Genomic DNA, 27369 nt, shown 5'->3' with positions numbered 1-27369 from the left:
TTCATCATAGTGTACCATGGCGGAGTTGAACTAACTTTTAGATGCCGCCGACACATGTCCACACAGTCTGGTTGCAGCTGTTCGCTTGCTCGTAGTCAAATATGCGCCTGTCCATCAGCATGATGAAGCTGGAGCTTTGATTTGATTTGACAGACCTTGGTTGTCCATCAGTGGTGGTCTCCCCTTCCCAGTACGTCGCGTGGTTGTGTGTCCCTCTTCGAACCATATCCACCACACCTTCACTACGGCAGTTCTCGAACAGCCGACCATGTCTGCAGTTGCTGAGATGCTCGCCCTTGCCTTCCTTGAACCACAAATCATTCCCCGTTCAAACTCCTTCAGATCCTTCCCAGTTGCACGGGCTTCGTACTGATGAACTGACAGTGCCTTTACTATATATGCTGCACCGATCGATGACGTTACTCCTAGGTGCTGTGGGATGCGTTCAGTAGTGGAGCCAGAAGTGGTCATAATGTTTTGGCTCATAGTGTAAACTCTCAGGGAATAACAGAAGATTGAATCTCGTGAAGTTCACCTATGGGCAGCAAGTTATCGAACTTTCGAACCAGTTGTTTCCTTTATCATGTGTGAATTACAATTATCTTGTGTGAATATGCTGTTTTATTTTAATTTTCTTATTATTATGATTTTATTTATTAATTTTATTTTATTTATTATGAATCATAATCGCCGAAAGGAATTATAAACTGGGAATAATTGAATTTATAATTTATTTTAAAAATATGACAGTTATTATCAATGATTATAAGTGTCGCTTTTATATAAAAGTACATCTTAGATAATACTTTAATAATGATTTTTATTTACTTATAATTTGTATGTTGAGAGATAATTAAAATTTAATTATATTTCTAATATTTGACCATAGGTTCAAAATTCCAAATTACGTATTGATTTCTTTCTTTTTTGGTTTCAGGAAATAAACAAAAAACGCGCACTACGCCATCTGTTATTTAAATGTGAAACTACATTTCTCATTTTCACATTATTTAATTACTCATACATAAAATCTTATTAAATTTTTGAATTAGGTGTTAAATTGGACCAAGTGTTACCATTTAGATTTTACGATTTCTAAATTTAAATTCAGCCTAATCAACTGTTTTTAACTCAATGAGAAAGTTGTTCCCAGCCATTAGTTTAACCTAAAAACGTCATCGGTGTACTTCTGAAACAAACATGAACCAATTTTATTTCAAGGGGATTAAAAAAAATCGGTTGTTGTGCGATTCTTGCTTTTCAGTATGCGTTTAGATATCTAGAATCCCTCCTCCCCCCTCAATGCAATTTAAAATGCAGCTACACTGCTTCTCACTGAAATTTCACAACCTCAAAAGAATGGATGAATCACCTGAAAATTTGCATGCATAACTGGGACGTATATGGACATAAACGATTAAATGTAAAGCTGATCAGCACAGTACAAATGTCCAATAAAGTGCCTGTTGTCTGACGTAGCAATCTGAAGGTGCTATAAATAATGCAATGCCTTTAATAAGCGTATCACTGGGTTATTAGAAGATGGATCGTCAACGAGGCAAATCGCCCTCAGTGTGGTTCCCCCCTTCCAAACGGTTAGATGCTGTTCGCAACAACAGGTACAGGAAAGCACGAATACATCGTCAGGGCTCAGAATGGGATGATCGACAGATCCACCACTAGTGATAGGGAGCAGTTCTGTCACAATCTGCCAGATTTCCAACACTCTTCCTCTGCCTCTGACGTTATCTTATCATCATGAGTAGTCGTTCAGGGAGGGAGAGAGCTGCTTGGAAATAAAAATGAAATTTCTAACTGTCATACGGTTTTAAAGCCTTTAGTTTTAAGATTTTAGTTTGGAAATGTTTTTAAAAAAATACATGGTGTCTATAAATTATTCACCTGCTTATGAAACTAGATTAAAATTTTATTGTAATAGGTATCTTAAAATTGTTTGTTGTGTAGTAAAATTAAAAGTGTAGTGCGCACTGTCCTTCATCCAGGTAATTAGGCCATTTTTCTTCCACGAAAACACTGTGAACTCCGAAAATTACCTAGATGTGCTCGAATTGTATGCTACATCTCAGCTGGAAGCTGCAACCACATGAGTTCTATCAGCAAGATGGAGCACCACCACGCTGGAGCTTGCATGTGTACGCGATTTCGTCAATAAAAAAATTTCCTAACCAATGGATCAGACGGGATGGTCCAGTTCCATGACCGACCCATTCTCCAGATATCGAACTTATAGATTTCTTTGTATGGGGCTACAAAAAGGACAAGGTGTATGCAAAAAAAGTCAACAATTTCACAAAGTTAAAAGACCGAATTGAACAAACAGTAACTTCCATTTCTCAAGAGATTCTTCAAGACAGTTGGAATGAAATCGACTGCTCTCCTGACAATCTACGTGCTACTAAAGGTGCCCATGTAGAGGTTTACTGAAGTGAGGTTGTGTGATATGAAATTCTTTGAGTTGCTTTATTAAGTGCAACAAGCCATTTTAGAATATATCTATTACAATAAAATTTTAATCGAGCTTCATAATCAGGGCAGAATTTATAGCCACCCTGTAGAACCTTATGGATAATTATAGAAATACTGTTTTCTGCAATAATTCATTAATTTCACACTTTTGTTATGCTGATTGCCTTCAGTCAACCTGTGGTTCATTACCATAAATCCCCAAGTGGACGAATAAATAAAATAAAAAGTCCCAGGAATGTAGAACACTGTCAGGCGCTAATACATTTTTAACGACCTCTTATGTTTTTGCTCACATGAGTGAAATTTTCTCTCCCAGTGCATGAATCGTTAAAAAATTCCATTGCCAATTTATTTTTACAATTCGTACGATTGTAAAATGGATCATGAAGAACGTGATTAGTTAATATAAGTTCTGTTGTCATGGCTCTACTCAGGCCTCCAGAAATGGGTGTGGGAGGTATGAACAGTACAATTCCATCGAAAGATTTTTTTTTTCGCATTTAGTGTTTACCAAATTTTGTCATATAAATATGTTAATATTAAGGGCGGGATATTTTATTTCATTGGAGGCTTGTAGGATCATCCTTGCTCTGATTTTCCTACTATCTTTCATGTTCACGACACAAAAAATGTTTCTCCACATCCTGCCTGTGATTTTAGCAAATGCATTACCTCTTTCAGATCTGTTGTCATGACTTCATGATTTCACATAAGCATGATGACAGATCAGGACTTCTTGGAGGCTGCTCTAGTTATAGAGTTACAAAGTTCTTATCATGTAGTGAAAAAAAAAAAACAAAAAACAGTTGCCGAATTCCAGTTCATCCTTCTGTCCAGGATACCTGAAGACACCTTCCACGGTATCGTGGAGTCAATGCCACGCCAAGTACAAGCGGTTATCACGACGAAAGGGGATTCTTGTTGTTGTTGTTGTAGGGCTTTAGACACATCAGCAACTGAAGTCCTATTGCCTTGTATATATGTCTGTAAATTGTATTCTGTGGTCAATTTGCTGTTTTCTGGATGAAAAATCCGAATTTCCGGGAGAAAAACAATGCTACCCTCTCCTGAGACGAATGACGTTGTGCAAAAGACCCATAAAAGTTCCTCGCATCATTGATGGGATTCGAATATAGACCTTTTCCACCCAGTGTGGGGAAGGGTTATTATAACAACTGTGTGATCACGATATGAAAGTGTAAATAAAATATACTAAATTAGATATTAATAAAATAAGTATCTAAATTTAAAAATATTTTTAAATAAATAAAATAAAAGATTTTATTAAATATGCTATTACTATTTCAGGAGCAAAGCATCAAACTTGTCACCCCCCAGACGTTCCAATAGGTGGCGAATTTGGACCTAACAAAACTCTATATAAAGTTGGAGATACTATACAGTATAAGTGCAGAAATGAATATCTAATATTTGGACATGACATTCGGAAGTGCCTGCACGGAAAATGGGAAGGTGAAATCCCTTTTTGTGGTGAGGGCTTATTCAAGTTTTACTACCAAAAAAGCAAATTAAATACAGCCCAAAAATTCAAATTTCTAATTTCTAATAATACGTGCTGTCAAAACGAAACAGAAATATTTATAAAATAGAAAATATGCTTAATGTATCGTGAAATAATTATATTAATATACTTGAGGAATAATTAAGCAACATTTCAATAAAATAAATCAGGAACTAAAAGCTTAATTTAAGCATATTTTATTGAAATTCTTTCTGTAAAGAGTTTAATAAAATTCTTTACCAATTAAATGTATGCAAATTTACATAATATGAAGGCATTAAAAGTTTTACATTCAGAGGGTTTCGTCCGCCATGCATTGAACTTTGACAGTCCTAGATACACTCACTGGTCATAATATTAGAAACCTTTATTCGTTATCTAATAGGGCCACGTTTTGCTCCAATTACAGCCCTTACACGTCGTACCATGGCTTCCACTAGGTGTCTGATGGAGCCAGATTTCGCCTCTTTCATCAGGATATTTGTCAGCTGCTGTCTTGTGGTCGGTAGAGAACTACAAAGCCGAGCTGCCCTTTCCAACATATCCCACACATTCTCAATTGCAGTTAGATTTGGACAGTTAGGCGTCCAGGATAGATGTTGGAAACTTGGAATGTTACTCGAACCATTTAGATACAATTTTTGCAAGGTATATAGTTGCGTTGTCGTTTTGAAAGAATCCATCACAGTCCGGGTAAAATGAAGCATTGCTGGGTGAAGTTGATTCGATACTACAGAAAGATATTCATTACAGGTAACAAGACCTTATAATGGTAAGATTGGACCCAGCCATAATAACAGAGCACCATGATACCACCTCTAACCGCTTGAGTGGTGGACACGAAGCAGTCTAGATGCATTGCTTCATCAAGTTCATGCCATACTTTCATCCAACCATTGGTGCTAAGAAGTGTAAATCGAGACTCGTCAGATCACATGATCGCGTTACGCTGTTCCACAGTCCAGTCCTTCCGTTGGTGGAATCACTCTGGTCGAATCTTTCGATAATTTACAGAAATAAGTGGCTTTCCTATGGGCACACAACTACCAAATCCCAGATTCTTTAACCAAAATTGAATTTTTCGGTCATTTTCTGTATACTGAACCTCTATTCCGATACACAATTCGCTTTAAAGTCTTACGATCTCATTCTTGGAGTACCAACTTTCTGTAGCATTTCTTTCTTTTAGAGATGCATTCTCCTTTTGTCTTTCACTCATTGTATACTTTTTACATGGTTGCTTCCGACAAACCAGTGATTTCCTTTTTCTCAAATATGACTCCTGCTAAACGCCTTCCAAAAATAACACCTTTCTGAAAATCTGAATGATCACCTGCCTTCCCCATGACCGGATCGACTAAGAAGCTCCAGGAAAGCCTACAATATTTATGTGATCCATGGAACTTGTGATCATACCAATGTGACAACTTATATTTGCACAGAGTACCTTAGTCTGTTGACGCTAATTGAAAAGGGTTTCTAACCTTTTGGACAGTGAGTGTAGCATTCTAAACACGTATTTTAATTAATGTGGTGGTGTTTTAAAATTATACTGCAGAAAATAAATTTTCCAAGAAAATATAGTTTTTAGTGAGATTGAGAGTAGATTATAAATTACAAAATATTTTAAACGGATTATATATTTTTTTCAAATATATTTTGAGAGCTCGATGCCGATGTGGCAGAGCTGAGGTATAATTTTGAATATTTATTCATGAATTTCCAAAAATATTATTTCAACGTTTCTATTAAATGGAAAAGAAAAACATTTCTTCCAACCATTGATGATTTTCAATTTTTGAGGTCTGCTATTGAAAAGCAAACTTTGGAAAAAAATAATGACCATCATAACAAAATCTTTTAAGACACGTCATTCCTCTTTTTCAGCTATTCTAAAATTATATTTTTAAGCAAAGAAAGGTGACCAAAGGTCTTCGTCAATTTGAAATTCTATATCAATAATATTTTTCTACAGATTTGGTGCTTCGTCCCAAACTGGTTCATATTTTAAAAGCATCCATTCCATAAATTTTAATTCATTAAAGATTCAACCCAGCTTCTATGTATTCGCCTATAAATTATGTATGTTCTAAAAATTACGTACAACTAATTTTTGATATTCTCCAGTTGTACGCATGCTTTATTTTATAAATTGTGTTGTTGTTTATGTTATGTTTTATTTAGGCCAATAGTGAATCTAATAAATATTTATTAGAACTACCTTCAGACATCATGGAAGGGAGCCCTCCTGAGATAATTGACCAGAATCATACAACATGCCACACCTCATTGTGGTCCCAGATACCAGCCATCTCTGTAAGGCTCCGAAAGATGTCTACAGTTCTAGGAGTGAAGTTCTGTCCACCAAGTAAGTAAAATCCTAGTTATATACAGTGTGAGTCAAAATATGAAGAAGAACTAAAAAAAAAACAACTATTATTTAGGGTCACCCGAAAATTAACTTTCAACTACCCATGTGATTGTATCTGTAAATTGCATGTGTTCTCTGATCGATATGCTTGCATTGCTGGACGAACAATGTGAGTCCCAGTTTATCCGGAGGGGAAAACCTTGCTATTTACGCCTGAGATTGACTAACTCAGCCACGGAGTGAAAAGAGCCCATAAAAGTTACTCGCATCATCGACGGGATTCGAACCGGGGTCTTTTCAACCTGATGTGGGGAGGACGGTGACGATACCATTGTGTTACCCGCGCAGACAAGAAGAAGAATCTTTATTGTAACACATAGATGATGATTTACATAATAGTGTAGTTGCAACTGCCTGTCATGGCACAGCGACCAGGGGTTAACAATGAAGACAAAACTATAAAGACAAAATTGCCTCAATAAACCAAAAAAAAATATATAATAATAATAATAATAAAATAAAAATAATAAATAAACAAAATAAAGTACTAGAAAATGAAACATTAATTGAGTACAGTATACTATACATATAGAAAACATTAAGTGAGTGCACAGATCATTAGTTACAAAATACATAACATAAGAATATACTGTATATTCAATTGCATAATAATATACATCGAATTGAATTGAGAAGTATACATTGGTAGGGACTCGGGTTATGATAGTGGTAGCCTTGGCCACTCATCATTGAGTATTCTTTTTCTATATTTTCGATCCTGACTAAACTTGTTGAAGTCGACATCTAGATTCTGGACTCGTGATAACATCTGCTGAGGAAGAAACCAGTCCGACAGGCGAAGGCGTGTTTGAAGAGGGTATGGCTGCGGAGTTGCTCGCAGATGCGCCACTTGGATCCTCCATGCACAGTTGTCTCAGAAGGAGGGAAAGGAGATGACACCAGTAATGAGCTTAACCGTTGTGACGAGTCTCCTTTCATCGGTGCGCCACGTGAGTCTTGGGATGTTGAGTGTGTTGGCCATAGCGGTGGTCCGGAGCCTAGGAGGTAGGCTAAGTTATGGCAAGCCCACTTGAGGAGCCAATACTCGGAGGAGAACACTGGTTTGGTGGTAGAGGGGGATGCAGACGCCCAAATCTCTGCAGCATAGAGAAGTCGGGGATCAGTTATTGTTGCAATGTATTTGACCTTGGTGGCTATGTCTGTTACATGTTGCAGATTCTGCTTGCATATCCATCTGTCTGGCGACTTTTGAGAGAAGCATGTCTTCATGTTGGTTGAAAAGACGCTTTGGGTCGAATCTGATCCCTAAGTCAATGTGATTTTGAACAATCGGGATGGAGGCTCCTTTGAGAGCTGGATAGATTTTTGTTGGGTTGCTTTAACGAAAAGACCATGGTTTTTTACTTTCAGGATTGAAGCGCAGACCAAATTGTTTGAGGTAGGTAGATATTGATGAGAGAGTGGAGATTAGGTCTTCTAAGATTTGGTGAGAGTTTTGATTTGCCTGAATACTAGGGCATTCAGCTTTTGGATTACCAGCGAAGCAATGAGGACGGTGAAGAGGAGGCTAGATAGTACTGCCCCTTGCGAGACTCCAACCGAGATTACTTTGTAGTATTGGGAGTTATCTACAGATAGTTTCACTATGCGATTATGCAGCACAGATGTGAGGAAAACTAAGATGTTACCACCTATCTGATAGTGGTCCTCTAGTAACGTTAAGAGACATGGGGGATGCAGGTTTACCACAGAAGTAATGATTCCTTTTTTTTGTATGTCTGTATAATAGAGGCTCTGCTGGCTCCCTGCGTAACAGATTCATTAATCTTTGTTTTTGAAATCTGTACATAACATTACTATTGCAAAGTCCAGATTCATGTTGTATCCTTGTAATGTAACCAAAGGCCATTTGTTCCCTATTAAAAAAATATATTATTGTAAAAGTCTACCATTCAATGTCAGCGTTAGAATTGGATTTTTCCATTGAAAATTGTTTACCTGACTAACTTTGGACATCTAAACACATGTATGTCACCATTTTTTTATAAATATATCGTTAAAAATACGCTGTTCGTCATGAAAATTGTTCCTCCAAGGAGAGAATGCTTTGAGCTCAAAATAAGTGGAATCACAGATCAACGTCAAAAAAAAATTAATAAGTTCGTGTATTGCTTCAGCAGTATTGACTTAACGAAAATACGGCGCACATCGATAATAAAGTTCAGCCTCCATAAATAGCGATACAAATTGCCAAAGGATGGAGGAGGAGGAAGTTGAAAAGGTGGGTGTCATCTTGGTGAACACTGAGCCGAGCTTCTTGCAGTTGTTCTGTGAGTCAGGCAACATTGGTGGAGGAAGAGGAGGTCAGGGATGTCCCATTATATCCCAAACGTGTTAGATGGGCGATAGATATAATAAACGTACAGGCCAAGGATATATGCCCACATCAAGGCAGACACTGTGAGGATATGACATCCGTATATTGGCGGACACTGTCCTGCTGGAAAGTAGTTTGGGATGGAGCATAGAAAGGGCCGATGCAATGTCTTGCAGTCAACTTGTCATTAATAATGACCGGAGGTGAACGGCTATTGTAACTGATAATTTCCCTCCATATACCATTATTCTGGGTGTATTCGTCCAGTACTCCACTCCCTGATGCTAGCTGGATTACCTCTGTCCTCGGCGAGTGTCTAGACACGCATATGATAGCCACAAGATCACAAACAGAAACGTGATTCGCTATTAAAGATGACAAGATACTATTCTTGGCCCCCAAGAAGCTTTATTCGTTTATTCGATCTCAGATTCCTACATCTAAAGTAAAAGACACGTTACTGAACGTGCTACTGCGCAGATCAGCTTGCCACGTAATTGTTTATGTTCATCAAGTCACAGTTATGTATGCAAATTTTCAGGTAAACGGTCCATTCTTTCTAGGTGGATCAATTATCAATGACTAGTAGCGTACAAAGATATTTTGTTAATTTTCTTAATTTTTTTACAGCAAATGAAAAACTGGGAACACAATATCGAATTAACATATCAAGTTCAAACGAAGTACAAATGTGTGATGAACACAGCAGTTATGCAAGTAAGTTGGCAAATTTTTGTTTGATTTTTCTACACAATTTTAAGATTTAGCAAACAGCAAGTGCTAATTTTCCTTATCACCGCTGAGCTGTCTAGTTCAGTAGTTCCCAATATTTTCCCTCTCGCAGCACACTAATCTCATCCAGGCTTCACGCGTCACACCTGGTAAAGGATAACCAAAGTTGGATCCAAAAGGGCTTGCCTTTTGGTAAGAAATATGTTTGTTTATTGTCTAATTTCTACATCAGGACTTAATAAAATCCATTTAAAATTCCATAAATAATGCAAAGTCAAGTGTTTAATTTTTTTTTTTTAGTGCTCATCCCACGTAATGTCTTTCACATTGTATATATTCTTTCTCTTTGAAACACCAATATTACAAAAGATAAAATAAAAAAAAAAAAGCCAGAAATAAACACAGAGCTGCTGTTAGCTCTAGGAAATACAAGAAACCACTATGTTCTCCAGAATTAAGTACAGTGTTTGCAATTATATTCCACAGTATGCTGTACTTCAGTTATTGGTTGGTTGTTATTGGGTTTTAGGAGCATCGGTGACTAAGGCCATGATGTTGCTACGTGTATATTAACTGTAAATTGCCTGTGTTATAAGGTCGATTGAGGTAGGATGGAAAAAAGCCTGATTTCGATTTCTGTCAATAACGCCAGACATTTTTATGGACTTTTTCATGACGTGGTGGATTTAGTCGGTCTCAGGCTAGGATTGTATGGTTTTCATTTCCAGAAATTTGGTTTTTTAGTCCAGTAAACCGACTGAATATATATATACAATTACAGACACATTATACTGATGCTTCATAGCCTTAATTGCTTTGGCGCTTAACGCACACCTAATTATGTTAACTGTTCCGTTCAAATGGAAATGACTTCGTATGACCTAAGATATTCCATGGCGACTGCTACCAACTTCTATTTATGCGAGAAATTCTAGTGAATATATATATATATAGTTTTCACAGCATCTGGTGGAAGCTGCTGAATCTTATTACCGATCATTTTTCGCATTACTTTATGGACCATGGAATGGATATATCTAAACGTCGTGCAAGACCCACGAGCGCTGCTGCGTTTGTCACTACATCTTCTATACCAATATTCTGTATCTCTCGTTCGGGAATTGGTTTCCGCACTCCTCCAAAGAGATTTCTGTCAAAGGAAAACTTCAATTTCAAGAAGGGTAGGGAGCTATAGTCAGGTATTTCTTGGGTTGGTTGTGATTGGTGTGTGCAAATTTGCACTAGGCTGTGAGACATTTGTATATTATGTCTGTAATAATGCATATTCTTCGGTCGACTTGCTTGTTATCTGGATGAAAAATCGGAATTTCCAGAAGAAAAAATCATACAACCCTCATTTTTTCGAAGTTGATTCTAGTACAGAAACGGAGCTCAGAACTCTTCCAGAAAAGACTTACGCTTAATCTATCCAGCGAAACAACTTTCCCATCCACATACGAATCTACTGTTGTTGTACCCAGGACCATCCCTAACTAGTTTAGCTTCAGCTCCAACAATTGTTGGAGTTTTACATCGTGATGTTAAATTTATTGAGTTTAAACTTATTTCGAAAAAAAATAATTAAAATCGTAGAAACTTGTATTATTAATAACTGAGATTAAATTATTTATCATATTAATCTAAATAAAATATAAAAGAATTACACATTTCTTGGGGTTTTTTTTAAATTTTATTATTTTGAAATTCTAATAGAATTACATTGTTTTCAGAAATGTGGCATATTAAGTACTGCAAGCCTAATACGACGGGAGATGTTGTAACTATCGAAAAATATCTACCAGACCCATCTACAGGAGGATACATGAATCTGTGTGAATTACAAGTGTTTATTTATGAGGGTGAGTAAATATTATTAAAAAGCTTCCACACATTAAAACTTTAAAACTAATATTCATTTACAATATGCTGTTTTAGTAGTTTGGGCATTTTAAGAGTTTTCAAAACATGGAGGATGAAAACCGTCTGTCAGGGGCTTGCAACGAGGGGAGCTGTAACTAATTGATATAAATAATTATTATGGACTTAATTCATTGTTAATTATATAAGAACTAGGATGGATTTAAATCATAATTCATTATACAGTACAGAAAATACTGTATAGTGAAATTTGTGATTTTAATATTGTTTGTTTGAGTGGCCATAATTATAATAATCTCTAGTTGTCATTACAATGATATTTCAATTCTTCTGAATTTTTTTACAGAAGATGAATGCTCTGTCAAAGAACTAAAAGTCGTCAATGGTTGGTTGAAGGTCAACAGCCGTTTGGCAGTATTACATTGTTATAAAGGTTTCCAAGCTGAAGACCATAATCGTTCTGCGTGTACCTATAATCACCAATGGACTGATAAGATATTAAAGTGCACTGGTGAGTTGATTTCGTGCTTCATCTTGAATTATTCTCCTCTTACTTGTTCTTAATCTTAGAAGACAAGTCGATAATTTGATAAATATCACTTTCGTTTAACTCTAACTTAAAAATCAATACACTTTCATATCCATAAACCATAAACTTTATATTTACGTTCAAAATGCATTTCAGCAAATACAAATGAAAAAACAAACTTGTACCATAATATTTCCATACAGGGTGCTGCAAAAAGTAAAAGGAATGGCACTGAATTTAGAAAAATCTAACACGAGTGTCGCTCTGGAGAGGGTGCTAAAGCATAGAACTATGACCCTGGCAGTCTGGTCAACCCAAACCAGTTGGTCTTAAGTTGCTTTTTTGTAGAGGACGTTCTTTGTGTATCACTGTCTAGAATGGAACAACAGATCAACATCAACTTTTGTGTAAAGCCTGGGGAAGTCCCATTGAAAAGCATGAAATGTTACAGGCTCTGTCCCAATCACAAAGATTTCAATGGTTTTAGTTTCACAGACGGTAGAGAGGATGTGGAAGACGATCCTCAAAATGGATAACTGAAAACGACCAGCAGCCCAGAACTGGTGGACAAAGTGCTCAATTTATTAGCAGGTCACCGTCCATTAACACTGAGAATTTTAGCAAGTGAGTTAATGTGAATAAGGAATCAATAACGTCCATAATTACCACAGACTTGTGAAAAAGAAAAATTTGCGCGAAATCTGTTCCACGCTGGGTGATGAGTTAAAAACTAAGACAATCACGCAGCGATCAACGTGATCAACGTTTCTGGCTCAGAGGCAAATTGCATGCTCAACCACCCTCATTACTCCTCTGACTTGCTCTAATAGACCATTTTGTTTTCCAAGTTGAAATTAAGACTGAAAGGACGTCGATTTGATAGTGTTTATGACATTCAGAATAATTTAAAACTTTGTATGAATGCTATAACAAGTTTAATAGTCCCATTTGGGACTATTTTGAGGAGACGAATAAGAAAATATCTTCTTTATCCATTGTCTATTTGAATTCGGTCTCATTGCCTTTTTGCCACCTGTGTGACATCTAAGGGCAACAAATTACAAAATTTAAGTCCATTAAGCATAAAGTGTGGAGAAGAGGAGAGGTCATCCTGTCACAGTGACAGTTTAATGGGAATATGAACAGAGGCGCATTTCTACCATCAAAAAATTTAAAACGTGTACAAAAGTAAAGGTACCATTGCCCATTGGGACTTTCAGCAAGAATCGGCTACTGCTCAAAGCTAAAATATCACGGTTATATGGAAGCCTTGGTTGAACTCGCTGGACTACATTATAATCAGAGTTTAGCTCATGGCGCATGGCAAAAGCCATCCTAATATTGACAGGCATAACGTAATTAATGGACAGAGCAACTGCCAATATGTCATTGGAGATTATGGTCAATATCTTTCAATCTACGACTGACGTAGTAGACTGAAAGATATTGAAATGGACCCCTTCTGGATAAATGCCAGAAGGGGCCCATTTCGAATAATATTGCCAAATATTGTATAATAAACATGCAATATACAGTATAGTGTATATTAAATAAATTCTAATTTATATTTTTTTTGTGATAATTTTAACAGAAGCTTCGCTTAACATAGTTTTTATGATAGGTACCGTGTATTTCTTTATGCGAAATACAAAATCAGTCTCTCACAAGAAGAATTGAGTTTTATTATTTATTTTATTTTATTTTTTAAATGGGAACTAAGTGTTTTTTAGTGCACTTGTTTTTAAAGTGAGGTCCACCGAAAGTTGTGGGTTTTTTTTTTTCATTTGATTTTGAAAGGGCTGAAATGCTACCAACTATTATTAAATCAGAATAGAAAACTGAACAATTTTATTAATGGAATAGAGCTTAATCGATAAACATTATAAAAGATCTAATTTAATAATATCACTAAATATTAATATTTGATGAAAAATAAGATAATAATGAAGTCTGCAAATTTCTAGTTTTATAACTATATATGTATTATTTTTATTTATTCAAAAGGAAATTTATTAATAATTATTTATTTTTTTAAAAAGATTCTGTAGGTTCCATCTATAAGAAGCATACGTTCTACATTTGGATTGGTATGTATGGACAGTACGAGATACGTTTTATTCATTCTAAACAAACAAATTGAAAAAAAAAAAAAAAACGTGTATTTGATTTCATATTAAATAACTTAGAATAATATTAACTTATACATTTCAGCAATTAAGTTATTAATCAACTGACCTGTTGAATATATTTTTACAAATGAAATTTATTCCTCTATTTTATAGCTGTAGCTGCCCTTGGTGGAGCAATAGTTACAGCGGCTTTTTTTGCTACCATAATTGCACTTTTAAAGAAACGGTTAGTATATATTTATTTATTTTTGTAATTCTTTCTTGTGTGTATGAAATGTATGCAGCTTTTATGAGGTATATGAATCAAAGTAGAAACCATGAATGAGACTCACGTAGCTTCGATGGACCTTCAGAGTACCACCCCTTTAGGTTTGGTGTGTGTTAAAGCACCAAGGCAGCTGAGGTTAGGAGGCCTCAGTAAAATGTTCATAATTGCGTGCAGGGCCGGTTTTGGGCTGTTAGCTGCCTGCGTGCTGAGATATTTGGCCGCCCCTATCAATGCGGATCGCGAGTAGATCCATAACCTAACCCAACTCATGGGAGCCTACTAGTATGGTTTTATGACAGTTCCATGATGGTCTTCAGCTCATTGAAGAGCTGAAGACCATCAATATCCTAAATACTTGTACTTCCTTCATTAATTTGAAGAGAAACATCTAAATCAAAACAAGATTTTTTAATTTCCTCTTCAGTCATTTCTCCAAATTCACAAAGAAATTTAAATACATTATTACATTCATTTAGATTTTCAAACCTTTCCTGAATGGAATTTAAGGCTGTATCAACAATTGTTAGATAAAATTGTATTCTAAACAATTCTTTTGAATTTATGATTTGTTCATCGGGACTTTCATAATCAAAATGGCGAACTTTAGTTCTACTTCTTACAACTGGAAATTCTGCCACTACATTTACTTCTCCAGCTAAAACTTTTGCATCCCTAATATATTTATTAAATGCCTCAGTAGATCTGGCTGCACTTAGAAATTTAACAAGCTCATTCAAAACATTAAGAGATTCATTCATGTTGGATTGAGGTCACTGCAACATTTTACTAACATCAATTTTTGACAGAATATCGTTCCATACAACGACTGAGCAAATGAACTTGAAAGACGCAACCTGATCTAAAAAACATTGAGTTGTATGTTTTGTTTTCATGTCTCTGGAATTATCATCTATTATGTCATTTAAACTTTTCAAGACTTCACTTAATTGCAATCTGAGAGGTCGTACTGCTTTTATTCTACTCTCCCATCTTGTATCACTTACAGATTTCAGTGTTAATCTAGTGATATTACGATTTAGTATATCCCATCTGTAAGGGGATGCAGAAAAAACGTGTACAATTCTTGAACAATGTTAAAAAAAATTAACTGTTTCAAATGTTGCTTTGGCAGCATCATTTACAACTAAATTCAATGAATGAGATGCACAAGGTACAAAAAAGGCTCTGGGATTTATATTCCTAATTTTTTTCTGCAAGCCACTATGCTTACCACGCATATTTTCCCCGTTATCATACCATTGTCCAAGCATATCTTGAATATTTAATTCATAATCTGTTAAGAGTTCACTTAAAAGTTCACTTAAACCTTCCCCTGGAGTGTCTGATACTATACATCCAGTATCCATGGATAACCGTGGCCGTGAGGTCCAACCGGAGAGTACGGCACAATCATAATATCCAAGCCCGAGGCGAGATTCTAACTAGCGACCTTTGGGTTGCTAGGCAGGCACTTTACCTACCCGGTCGGCTTTATTCCACTTGCTAAAACAGATATGATTTCATTTTGAAAAGCATGGACTAAGTAATGAGGTATTCGACATTTAACAGGTTGAGATTGTGTTATTTTACTGACATGCTGTCAAATAATGGGGTCAAATTTCGCCAACATTTCTATAGTCTTTAAAAAATTTCCATTATTTCTTTCATAAAATTTATCATTTTTACCTCTGAAAGATAAACACTACTCTGCTAAAAACTGGACAACTGCAATGATTCTTTCAATAATGGCTTGCCATCGTCTTTTTTCAGATTCAAAGTTCCGTTGTTGTTCTTTCTCAATTGTACAATTGTTGTCAAGGCGATTATTATTATTATTATTATTATTATTATCGCATGTGTTCTACGCTCGTTTCATGCCGTGGTAAATGAGTGACTAAATGTCGCCAATCTGAAAACCCTTCACTATCTGTTCCTTTGTTTTGCTTTAAAGCAAACAACTTGCAACAAAAGCAAAACACACTATTCGATTTTGCAGGATAGATTAACCAAATTCTTTGAACTTTTTCACCGTTAGGTAAAAGTCTCATATATCGTGACGCAGAAAATGATCTTCCGTTGTAATCTTTAGGAAATTTCATATTTTGAGGCATTACAGGTCCCTTCTGAATTATGAGTTCTAATAATTGTTTTAATTGTTTTCTACATCAGCATGTTCGGGAGGCAACTAGAGGGAGTAATACTCTTGATCTGATTATCAGTAGTGATTCTTCTTCTTGCATTAAGAATCTGCAGATAAAGGAACCAGTAGGTGGCAGTGATCACAGTGTGCTGAAGTGGGATTTACTCAATGAGGTAACTACCATCAGGGGTAAAGGGAAGGGTTATTGCTTTCGTAAAGGTGACTACGATAGACTGAGACAGTATTTAAATTCTATACAGTGGGACCAACTGATGATGTTACCGACAGTAAACTTAAAATGGGAAGCATTCAAAGAACTTATCTTGGAAGCTACTAGGCTTTACATACCAACTAAGAAATATTGTTCAAGATTTAGGCCTATATGGATATCAGATGAGCTAATTAGACATTATTATTATTATTATTATTATTATTAATGGCCATATGGTACAAGGAAGCCTGAGGCTTATGCTGCACCAGCCAAAAAAAAAAAAAAAAAATTCCCAAGTTACCCCCTGAGAGAGAGAGAGAGAGAGAGAGAGAGAGAGAGAGAGAGAGAGAGAGAGAGAGAGAGAGAGAGAAGTAGAAAGGAATCACCAAGAAAGAGAAGAATGATGATATCCAGCTCAGGACCCTGGGTTTGCCACGCCCATACTCACTAGATGTGAGACATGCGACAGAGAAGAAAAATGCATAGGATACATATAGATTAACATGTGACGCAGAAGCCTATGATAGATATAAGCTGGTCTGTAACCAAGTCACAAAGGAGGTTAGGCAGATTACGAGAAATCTTTGGCAAAGGATGCAAAGAGTTCTTTACTTATGTAAACTCTAGAAGGAAGGGGATGAATCAGATTGGTCCACTTTATATTGATGGGTCAACTGTTGATGATCCTGCTCAGGTAGATAACAAACTAAATGAATGAATATTTTGCATCTCCATTCACACGAGGAGTTATTCAGGGAGGGGAATGCCAGAGGTGTATTCAACTCTGGCAGTAAGCTAGATAATAACTGAGAGCAAAGTGGAGTAGAAATTGTTGAAGATAAACATAACAAAGGCACCTGGGGTGGATGAAATCTATCCAGTTATATTAAAGGAGGCGGCAAAGAAAGTAAGCAAACCCTTAGCCATAATTATGAAAGCTTCTCTGGACTCAGGGAGGTACCCATGGACTGGAGATATGCAAATGTGACCCCAATCCACAAAGGAGGATCAAAGGAAGACACAGGTAACTACAGACCTGTTAGTTTAACTTCTGTTCCAGGTAAATTAATGGAGGCACTGGTTAAAGAAGCATTGCAGGATCATCTAGACAAGACTTCAGTTATAGCTCGGACACAGCATGGGTTTGTTAAGGGGAAGTCTTGTCTGACTAATTTGATTGGATACTATGATGTAGTCACAAAGGAACTGGATGGAAAGAATAACTTTGATATCATATATTTGGATCTTAGAAAGGCTTTTGTTACTATTACACATGGAAGACTGCTGCACAAATTGGAGCAGTGTGGCATTGGAGGCAAATTGCTGCTATGGATAAAGGGATGGTTGAGTGGGAGAAGACAGAGAATGGTAATCAATAGACACTGCTCTTCGTGGACTAATGTTATTAGTGAAGTCCCTCAGGGTTCAGTGTTCGGTCCATTGTTGTTTTCTGTATTTATAAATGATATTGATGATGGTATATCAGGCTTAATGTCCAAGTTTGCAGACGATACGAACGTTGGCAGGGTTGTCAAGGACACTACTGACACTATGCTACTGCAACAGGATCTGAAAAGGTTGAGCAGATGGGATGAGAGGTGGCAAATGAAGTTTAACATTGACAAATGTAAAGTGCTACATATTGTAAACAGTAACCCCGAGTAACGTATCAACTCTGTGGTACCACACTGACAGTGATAGAGAATGAAAAGAACTTGGGGGTAATTGTGCAGACAGATATGAAGTTTTCTGAGCAGTGCAGATTGTCTGCTGGAGTAGCTCATGGTGTCTTGTCAATGATATACAGGAATTTTTCTAGCAGGGATAAGGCGGTGATTATACCCTTATATAAGGCAATGGTCAGGCCATACCTTGAGTACTGTATACAGGTCTGGAGGCGTCATTTTAAGAAGGATGTAGAGCTGTTGGAACGAGTACAGAGAAGGGCAACAAGATTAGTGATTGGAACAAAGGGTTGCTCTTATGAAGAAAGGCTTAAGTTTTGCAAATTACAGTGTCTGGAGACTAGGCACCTGCGAGGTGATCTGATTGAGGTGTATAAAGCGTTGAATGGTTTGAGCATGCTCAATGCCGATAGGATTCTTCCTCTTGCTCAGAATAATCACTTGAGAGGGCATAAATTCAAATTGAGGAAAGACGGTTGTAGGATTGATGTGCGGAAGTTTGCCTTTAGCCAGCAGGTGGTTGATTGGTGGAACAAACTTCCATCTGTCGTTGTAGAAGTTGATAGCTTAAGTAGATTCAAGGCAGAACTTGTCAAACATTTGGAGCAAGTGGATGGGTGAAATAAGGGTTTTTTTTTTTTTTTTTTGGCTGATGCTATATAAGCTTGCTTTATTGCATCATGTGCCTTTGCTAATGCTAATAACCGATTATTAAAAATTGTTGGCCAGCTAAAAGGAACGCCTATACCACATTCGGTCGTGAATTCAACACAATTATTATTTTCTAAATTATCCTCACCACAGCTTGATTCAAGCACTGATCTTGACACAATTTCAAACGAACTTCAAACTTGTCATTTGATTTTTCACCTTCCATTTCGTCCTTACACTTAAACATCTTATGATTAAACTTAATCATAAGATGATTAAGTTTAAGGTTACACTCACCACAGTCTGTGCTTGCACTTCTAAAGTTTTCTGATGCAAAACCCCTAACATGTATGCTTCGGCATTATTTATAACCCTAAACTGCACAGGTATATCATCGGTCATCATGCAAACATCAATTTTTTGAAGTATGAAAGAAGAGCATGTTGTGTTTCCATGGTTACCAAATATGTTTACGGTCAAGTTTATGTTCCCATTGTGAATGCTGGAATGACTTCTTAATTTTACGGTAACTTTTGTTACGTTATTTTTTTGTTTAATTTTCATTGTGAATGGGTCTTTAGAGAATACAATATTATTTATTAAAAATGCCACGTTCGCTATTTCATCGCCGACCACTACATTAAAATAATATTAAATTACATTTTAATTTTTTCTTTAAAATCGCCTGCGTGCATGCACGCACTGAGCACCTACCAGAACCGGCCCTGATTGCGTGTATTCTTTAGCAGGCTGTTTGCTGGACGAAATACTAGAGTTTTTAGGGGAAAAAATCTACGAAACTCTAGCCAATGACTCTCTGAGAAAAACTCTTTTGTCAGAATCACAACAGGTTATCCTGTTGTGATTCTGACAAGAATCTCACTCATTGTATATGATCGCGTCCATGCTGGAAAAATTATCGTGGTTAACGTTATTAATAAGCATACAACAAATTTAATTAAATTAAATAGAAAGGGACGTGTCTATAATTTTATTATTTTATTTAGGGTAGTGGAAAAAATAATTTTTAACTTTAATTTCTGAAAATATAATTTTATTTTAATTTTCTGTGCTTGGAGCAGCAATATTTCTGATGCTATAAGCGCAGGAAATTAAAATTATAAATATTAACTACAATAAAAAAAAATTTCAGTTCTTTCTTATTGAACAAGACATATATCTCTTCATATTGAACAAGACACATATCTCTTACACACATCGTGGGGGCGGGGAGTACGTCGTAAAGTATGGAGACGAAGAGATTAAGAACCTGAGGGGGCATAGATTCAAATTGAGGAAAGACAGTTGTAGAATGATGTGCGGAAGTTTGCCTTTAGCCAGCGGGTAGTTGATTGCTAGAACAGACTTCCATCTGTCATTGTGGAAGTTGATAGCTTAAATAAATTCAAGGAGGAACTGGATAAACGTTTGGAGTGACCGGATGGGTGAAATGAGAAGGGTTTTTTTTTTTGTTGTTGTTGTTGTTGATGCTCTATAAGCTTGCTTTCTTGCATCATATGCCTCAACTAATGCTAATGCTAAGAGCAAGCAGAGTGAGCAACACGCGTGCTCCATCAGAATGACAAGTTGGAATTACAGGTTCAGTTACAGTTTGGAGCTGAAGCGCTCCGAGGCTGTCACATTGTAAGTACTGTACAGGATTATCTTGATCCTGCGACGATAAGGGTTATCTTGATACCTATTTTTGATGTTAAAATATAATACCTTACGTCATTCCCTGAAGAAATTGTCGAAGGTATGTCATAAACGTGTTTTGTTTATTGTTTTTTCCTTTGGATATGATATACAATCGACATTTAATTTTACATAAGTTGATATCACTTAGATATATTAATCTTTTTCTTAATGGACACTTTCTTATTTATTTCAGAACGAAGTGAATCGTCTCCTTATAAACGAATTTAAATTTTGCAATATTCCGGAATTTTCATGTTACTGAAATCAGTTCATTCAGTGGAGAATCCGATCGAATCGACACTTCGATTATCAGCAGACATATTTAACTTAGCTTATTTTTCTTCTTCTTGTATTTCTCCGTTGTATCAACGGTTATCCTCGACCTAACTTTTTTTGTTATATTTTAATTTAATAACACATATTCCTCCCAGTCACCGTTCTTCAATTTCCTCTTTTCCATAGCCACCCTCACTCCCTCCATCCATGTGCTTCTATGTCTTCCTCTCTTTTTCCTTCTAGGGGTATCCATTCCATTGCTTTTTTGGTAGCCCCTCTTCGCCCATTCTCATAACATGTCCATACCATTCTAGTCTTTTATGTTCTATTCTGTCTATGATGATTTTTTTTAAAGTCCATTGCTTTTCTTATATCTTCGTTCCTGACTCTTTCCAATTTAGATCTTCGGGCTGATCTTCTCCAAAATTCCATCTCTACAGCTAGTAATTTCTTCGTTTGCCTTTCCTTTATAGTCCAAACCTCACTCAGATCCATGTAGTAGCATACTCTGGAAAATCGTGTTATATATTAATTTTGGTTTTTGGAAGAATATTATTGCGCCATAATACTGGGTTCAGCATTCCCAAGACCTTTCTTTCCTAATTAATTCTTCATGCAATCTCGTCTTCAGATGAGCCGTCCATCTGCACAACAGTTCCAAGATTTTAAATTTCTTCACATTCTTTACTGGTGTTCCATTAATATTCAAAATTTCCCCTGTTGATTCATATATTCCGTCTTACTGAAGTTTATTCTCAAACCCCACATTTTATATTGTTCCATTAGCTGTCTACACATATAGTCAGCACCCTGCGCGATCAGTACCTTGTCATCTGCAAACAAAAGATTTAAAAGGTGAATGTTTTGATCCACACAATCCCATTGATCTGCATCTTTGGGACCAAGCTTCCAGAGTCACTTCCAGGCTTATTTTTATTACGTCGTGATTTAGTAATTCAACCTCAAAGAGTGCATACACCTCATTACTTCAGGGTTGTTTATGATACAAAATCAGTATAATGCCATCTATTTTATAGAGAGCAATTATTAAATAATTAAATAATTTTATTATTCAATTATTATAGAGAAATTATTAAATACGCTTGTATTTTTGATTTCTATCTATTTTAAAACAAGATACGAATTCGTCTTCTTTCGCTTTTATCTGCCCAGGATAAAAGAACATCGATTATATTATTTACCTGTCATTTAGAAAAGTTCGGGACCAGATCCCGTTGATATTATATCACCATCATAAGTAACTTTTCATTAAAGGCCTGTTTGTTGGATTAAAAAAAAGAAAGAAAGAAAAAGAGAAACCCGAATAGCCGTCCTGCACTTCTGCCTAGAAGCAATTAATTCAGCTGGTTAAACTTAATCGTTTCAACAGATTTCGAACCTTTTCAAGTAGCTATCAAAGTGACAAATTCCCTCAGGTACAAAGTGTCAATAACAAAAGTATTGAGCGAACTGAAGACATGGTGATGTCAAGAACAGACAATGGCCAAGTGGCGAAATTGATAAATGGATCTTTAAAATGATGTATGGAGAGTTGTACAAAGACAATACAATTAAAATAAACTGAGGGGCAACTTTATTAGGTACACATACCCAATAGCGAGTAAGTACCACCCTCTTTAGAACAACCTTGATTTTTCGCGGCACGGCCTCAACGATATATCGAAAGCATGCTATAGGGATGCTGATCCATGTTGAGTCAACTGCTTCCCACAATTTTTGCAAATTGGTTGGTTGCGGATTTCTGCTCTGAAGAGCTCGTTCCATCTCATTTTACAGGTCTCCAATTGAATTGATATTTCGTGAATGGGAGGCCACGCAGTTGGCTGAATTCACTCTCATGTTCGTTGAACCAGTTAGTATTAGTAGTGAAAAAAGATACAAGAAAGCAAGCTTAAAAAGTACCAGTCATAAAAAAAAAAAAAAAAAAAAAAATCTTCCAACGTCACTTGTCCATCCCCTCCAATAATTTTTTTTAGTTTATTCAAACTACTCACTTCTACAACAGATGAAAGTTTGTTCAAGCAATCAACCACCCGCTGACTGAAAGCAAACTTCTGCAAATCTATCCTTCAATCCTCCTCAATTTGAATTTATATCCCCACCCCCCTCACGAGTGTAATCTGGACATGGGGAAGAATGCCATCAGCACTGAGCCTAGTCGTCAATCCATTCAAAACCTTAAACACCTCAATCAGATCACTTGCAGGTGTTTAGTCTCTAGGCGCTGCAATTTGCAGAACTGAAACCTTTCTTGGTAATACACCCTTTTGTACCCTTCACAAAACTCAAGATGCAGCCAATGTTATGTATAATTCTGGCCTTGCAATATAGTGCATAACCCTGCTGGAAGAACCCACACATAGATAGATGCGCTGCAGCCATGAAAGGATGCGCTTGGGAAATAATTTCCAGATAACCTGTGGCATCTAATTGTTGCGTGACTGGCATCAAGGAGCCCCAGTATCGATAACACTTCCTACACTATTATACCACCAGCTTCTACACTGTTTGACACCTTGCAGGATGGGTCTTAACTTATACTGTTTTCACCATTTTGGTCCTCCCATCAGAGTGAAGTAGTAGGAACTGGAATTAGCCAGGGCAGGCAGAGTTTTTCCATTCAGTTTTTGTTGTTGTCTGGTGTTCCTGAGTCCGCTGTGACAACGCTAGTTTTTTTTTTTTTTCTTTTGCTTACAGGAGTTACTGCTACCTCATCCCTGACAAAGTATGAGTTGTCGTTCTGAAATTCCCCTTTCTTTGGTTACCACTGGGCTGTACTAGGTTGTTATTTGATCAACTGCAGCCTTTCTGCTACCCCTGCACCAGTCTTTTCAACCTCTTTTGGTTTCTCGCATCAACAAGCTGTTTCGTTGGCCAGATGTTATTTGGTTATTGGACCAATCTCTGATCTAAACACATGAAAATTTCAGCGCGGTTGCGGTATCCGAGATATTGATAAAGACGCGTCTTGCGCTGGCTACCATGCCATGTTCAAGTCACTTAAATCTTCGTCTTACCCATTTTCGTACTGAATTGAAACTCCATATCTGTCCACATACTTTGTATCGTACGGGAAGGAGCACTCCATTTAATGAAAACGACAGGTGCACTCAAAAATGATAACCTCGCAATAACCAACAACATGAAGGTGGTGCTGATCGTTGCATATGAATGTGACGACAGCATTCTCTAGCATGCTGTTTCAAGTATTACTATGTTCAAGATACAATACTTGAACATAGATGAACATATTGTATAGCAACGGTAGTAGTATGAACAGTAGTATTTAAACTCTGTCAGAAATGGAGAGATCTGTTAGACACGTCGCCCATTGTCACGCGTGACAATACATGATGTCACTAGAACTGGTGCATTCACCATTTCCAAGGCCGGATTTACCGAAGTGCAGTGGACGTTTGTTCCAAGATCCCAAGGCAGTGATGCTCCTGAACCAACTCAGTTACTATAAGAATTTTTAAAGCTTTTCATTTCATATCTTCACTCAAACGAAGGGCGCGCACACGTCTACCTCCATAAACAAACTGAACGAGCATTTCAGAATCAGTCTTTGAAAACGTATATCCAGATAATTCTCACTATGTGCATACCTGAAACTGAGTACAGTCGCTGAATCCTGCAAAATCTCACTTTTCTGTTTATGATACTTAAGATCGATTGCTGGAATAGCAACATCGTCCGAAATAGGATAAAACAGTTCATTTATTTAAATTAAGCAAGATGTTAATGATATGTATTCATGGATTACAACTGGAGCATCTAACTAATATATTTGTTTACATTTATAGGAGAAGAAGGCTTCACGACTCGAAGAAACCGAAAATTCCTTCTCGCCAGGCATCAAATGATTATCTGTATACAACTATCATATATGATGATATCCCATACTCTTCTGTGAATTCCGCTCCTGTTTTACCACCACCTCGCGTTACCTTAGAGCCATCATATTCCAAACCGATGAAAAGTTTTAGTAAACAGGAAAAGCTTAATGAGGTGTACACTGAACCAGAAGATGCTGTTAGCTGTTCATTAGACAACTGAATAAGCTGTGTTGGGGTCTGGTTGTTGGTACACGTGAATTTTTAAAACTTTGAAAGAAAATGAGCTAATTTATTGAAAACTACTGCCATGATTTCATAAGATGACTAGTCCGGCAAACCTCAAGAGCATGTCCGGAGATCAATAAACAGAAAAAAAGAAAAAAAAAAAATCTTAATTTGCTACTCATTACATGAAAATTACACAACCAAAACATGACTAACGAAAATCTTCATTCTAATTAGCCAACTGCAATCCTTGGCTTCTGGATTGCAGTTGGCTAATTAGAATGAAATATCATCTACTTCAAGCTTACGTAGTACGCTGTTTCTGATAATCGTGTTCTACAGAAATTGAACCATCTTCGAGAATTATTTATTCGTCGATGGACAGACATCTTGATGGTGGACATTTGGATTTCTGAATTTTTAGCCAAAAAAAAAAAAAAAAAAATATATATATATATATATATATATATATATATATATATATATATATAGAAAAAAAGTTTCCGAATCAGTAAACTTAAATTGCCCCAAATCGCTCTGGAAGTTTGTCGGAGATACTGAATCATCCTGTATATATATATATATATATATATATATATATACGTACATTTGTAAAATATGTGATCCAGATCTTCAATGATTTTATACTGTTGTGATATAATGTTCCCATAAATCTTTGTGTTATATTTCCTAAAAGGAAAATAAAACCGCATTTGGATTTTCTATTGGACTGATTTCACACAGGTAAATAAATATCATAAATAACTTTATTCAGCCAATTTTGGTTGAATAAAGTTATTTGCAAACACCTTGAGATTATAATGAATGAAACTTAAGTTTTGTCCGAAGAGCAGGACCGACGAACCTCTGGCACGACTACCCATGGCGGCCCGCAAAGAGATTTTATTGGCACGTGACGCACACTGCTATCCCAATTTTTTTTCTACCTAGTGGTTAAGTAAAAGACTTAAACTAGCAGTGCACGAGTACGCAATAAACTTTATTCATAAATCCATCAGCAATTTTTGGCGCACGATCCCTTTGAAAGGTTTGCCGGCCCTGATCTAGATTGTTTGAATAAACACGCTTTTTACATTTAAAATTAACTTTCGGTGGTTAATTCCCCCCTCCCCCCCCACACACACACTCCAAATTGCCGATTGCAAGTTCCAGTATATTCGTAATTACCAATTAAGGATGGTGTGTGATGTTTGCATGTGTTGGATCAACATTAACAAAAATATATCCATATACTGTTATTAATATTTTTGTCAGAGAATGGCATTTCAGCAATTAATATTTTCTTATTTCGAGCAATGGCATTATTTTATTATTGTTGTTATATTATTTATTAAAATAATTAATTTTATTATTTTATTTATTCTCTCTGCAGGTTTTTTTTTATAAAAATAAGGATCGATGCAAATTTTACTATAAACATCCATGAACAAAGAAAAATAAAATAAAATACGACGCTAGATGGCGCCAATAATAACACAAATGAGCATTCAAGCAGAACTAAGCACATTCCATTCAAGTTTTAAAGGGCATCAATTTTTTTTGTACGCAAGATTAGACAATCATGACCGCATGCCGATCATTATTTGAAATCCATACATAAATCTATGCTCTAATTCATCCTATCCTTAGAAAATTTCTATATTTCTTTAGTAATTCAGTTTTCAGTGAGAGTGAAATATTCGATTTATAATATTTTAATAAAAAATAACCAAATAATTGGGAAAGTTCAATTCTCTTATAAGTTTTTGATAAATGAGAGGTGTCTGAGTAGTGGCAAATGATGCAAAAAGCAAGCTTATAAAACATAATTCAAACAAAAAAAAAAACATTCCCACTCATCTGTTTATCCTCTCCAATAATTTTTCTACGTACTATATAATGAATTAAATCCATCCTAATTCTTATATGATTAATGATGAATTAAATCCATAACAATTATTTACATCAATAATTACACCTTCCCTCGTTGTAAGCCCCCTGACACACGGTTTTCATCATCCATGTTTTGAATACTCTTGAAATGCCAAAATTACTAAAACAGCACATTGTAAATGAATATTAGCTTTAAAATTTTAGTGTGTCGAAAATTTTTAATAATACTGTATTTATTCATCCCTATAAACAGACACTTGTAATTCACACAGATATCCTCCTGTAGATTGGTATGGTAGATATTTTTCGACAGTTACAACATCTCCGTATTAGGCTTGTAATACTTAATATGCCACATTTCTAAAAACAATGCAATTCAACCAGAATTTCAAAAAATAAAACTTATCCTGGCGAAA

At 36.1% G+C, this 27369-nt stretch overlaps 1 protein-coding gene across 2 annotated transcripts in view; it reads left to right on the top strand.

Annotated features, from left to right (window-relative positions):
* The window catches only part of LOC150086574 (uncharacterized), a 41174-nt gene extending 15963 nt beyond the window's left edge, over positions 1-25211 (top strand). The window contains exons 2-9 of one of the 2 annotated variants that reach the window (XM_090371460.1): positions 3796-3978; positions 6225-6377; positions 9409-9495; positions 11241-11369; positions 11735-11899; positions 13957-14004; positions 14200-14272; positions 24803-25211. In XM_090371460.1, the coding sequence (XP_090227586.1) occupies positions 3796-3978; positions 6225-6377; positions 9409-9495; positions 11241-11369; positions 11735-11899; positions 13957-14004; positions 14200-14272; positions 24803-25055 (1091 nt within the window). In that variant the 3' untranslated portion in view covers positions 25056-25211. Of the gene's footprint in view, positions 1-3795; positions 3979-6193; positions 6378-9408; positions 9496-11240; positions 11370-11734; positions 11900-13956; positions 14005-14199; positions 14273-24802 lie in introns of those variants that run through there. The other variant, XM_090371461.1, reaches the window with a different exon arrangement.
* Positions 25212-27369: the final 2158 nt, after the last annotated feature.

Source organism: Mastigoproctus giganteus, chromosome 4 (assembly GCF_048544385.1).
Source record: "Mastigoproctus giganteus isolate SK-2022 chromosome 4, ASM4854438v1, whole genome shotgun sequence".
Lineage (NCBI taxonomy): Eukaryota > Metazoa > Arthropoda > Arachnida > Uropygi > Thelyphonidae > Mastigoproctus > Mastigoproctus giganteus.
This window is presented reverse-complemented; position numbering and strand designations above follow the sequence as displayed.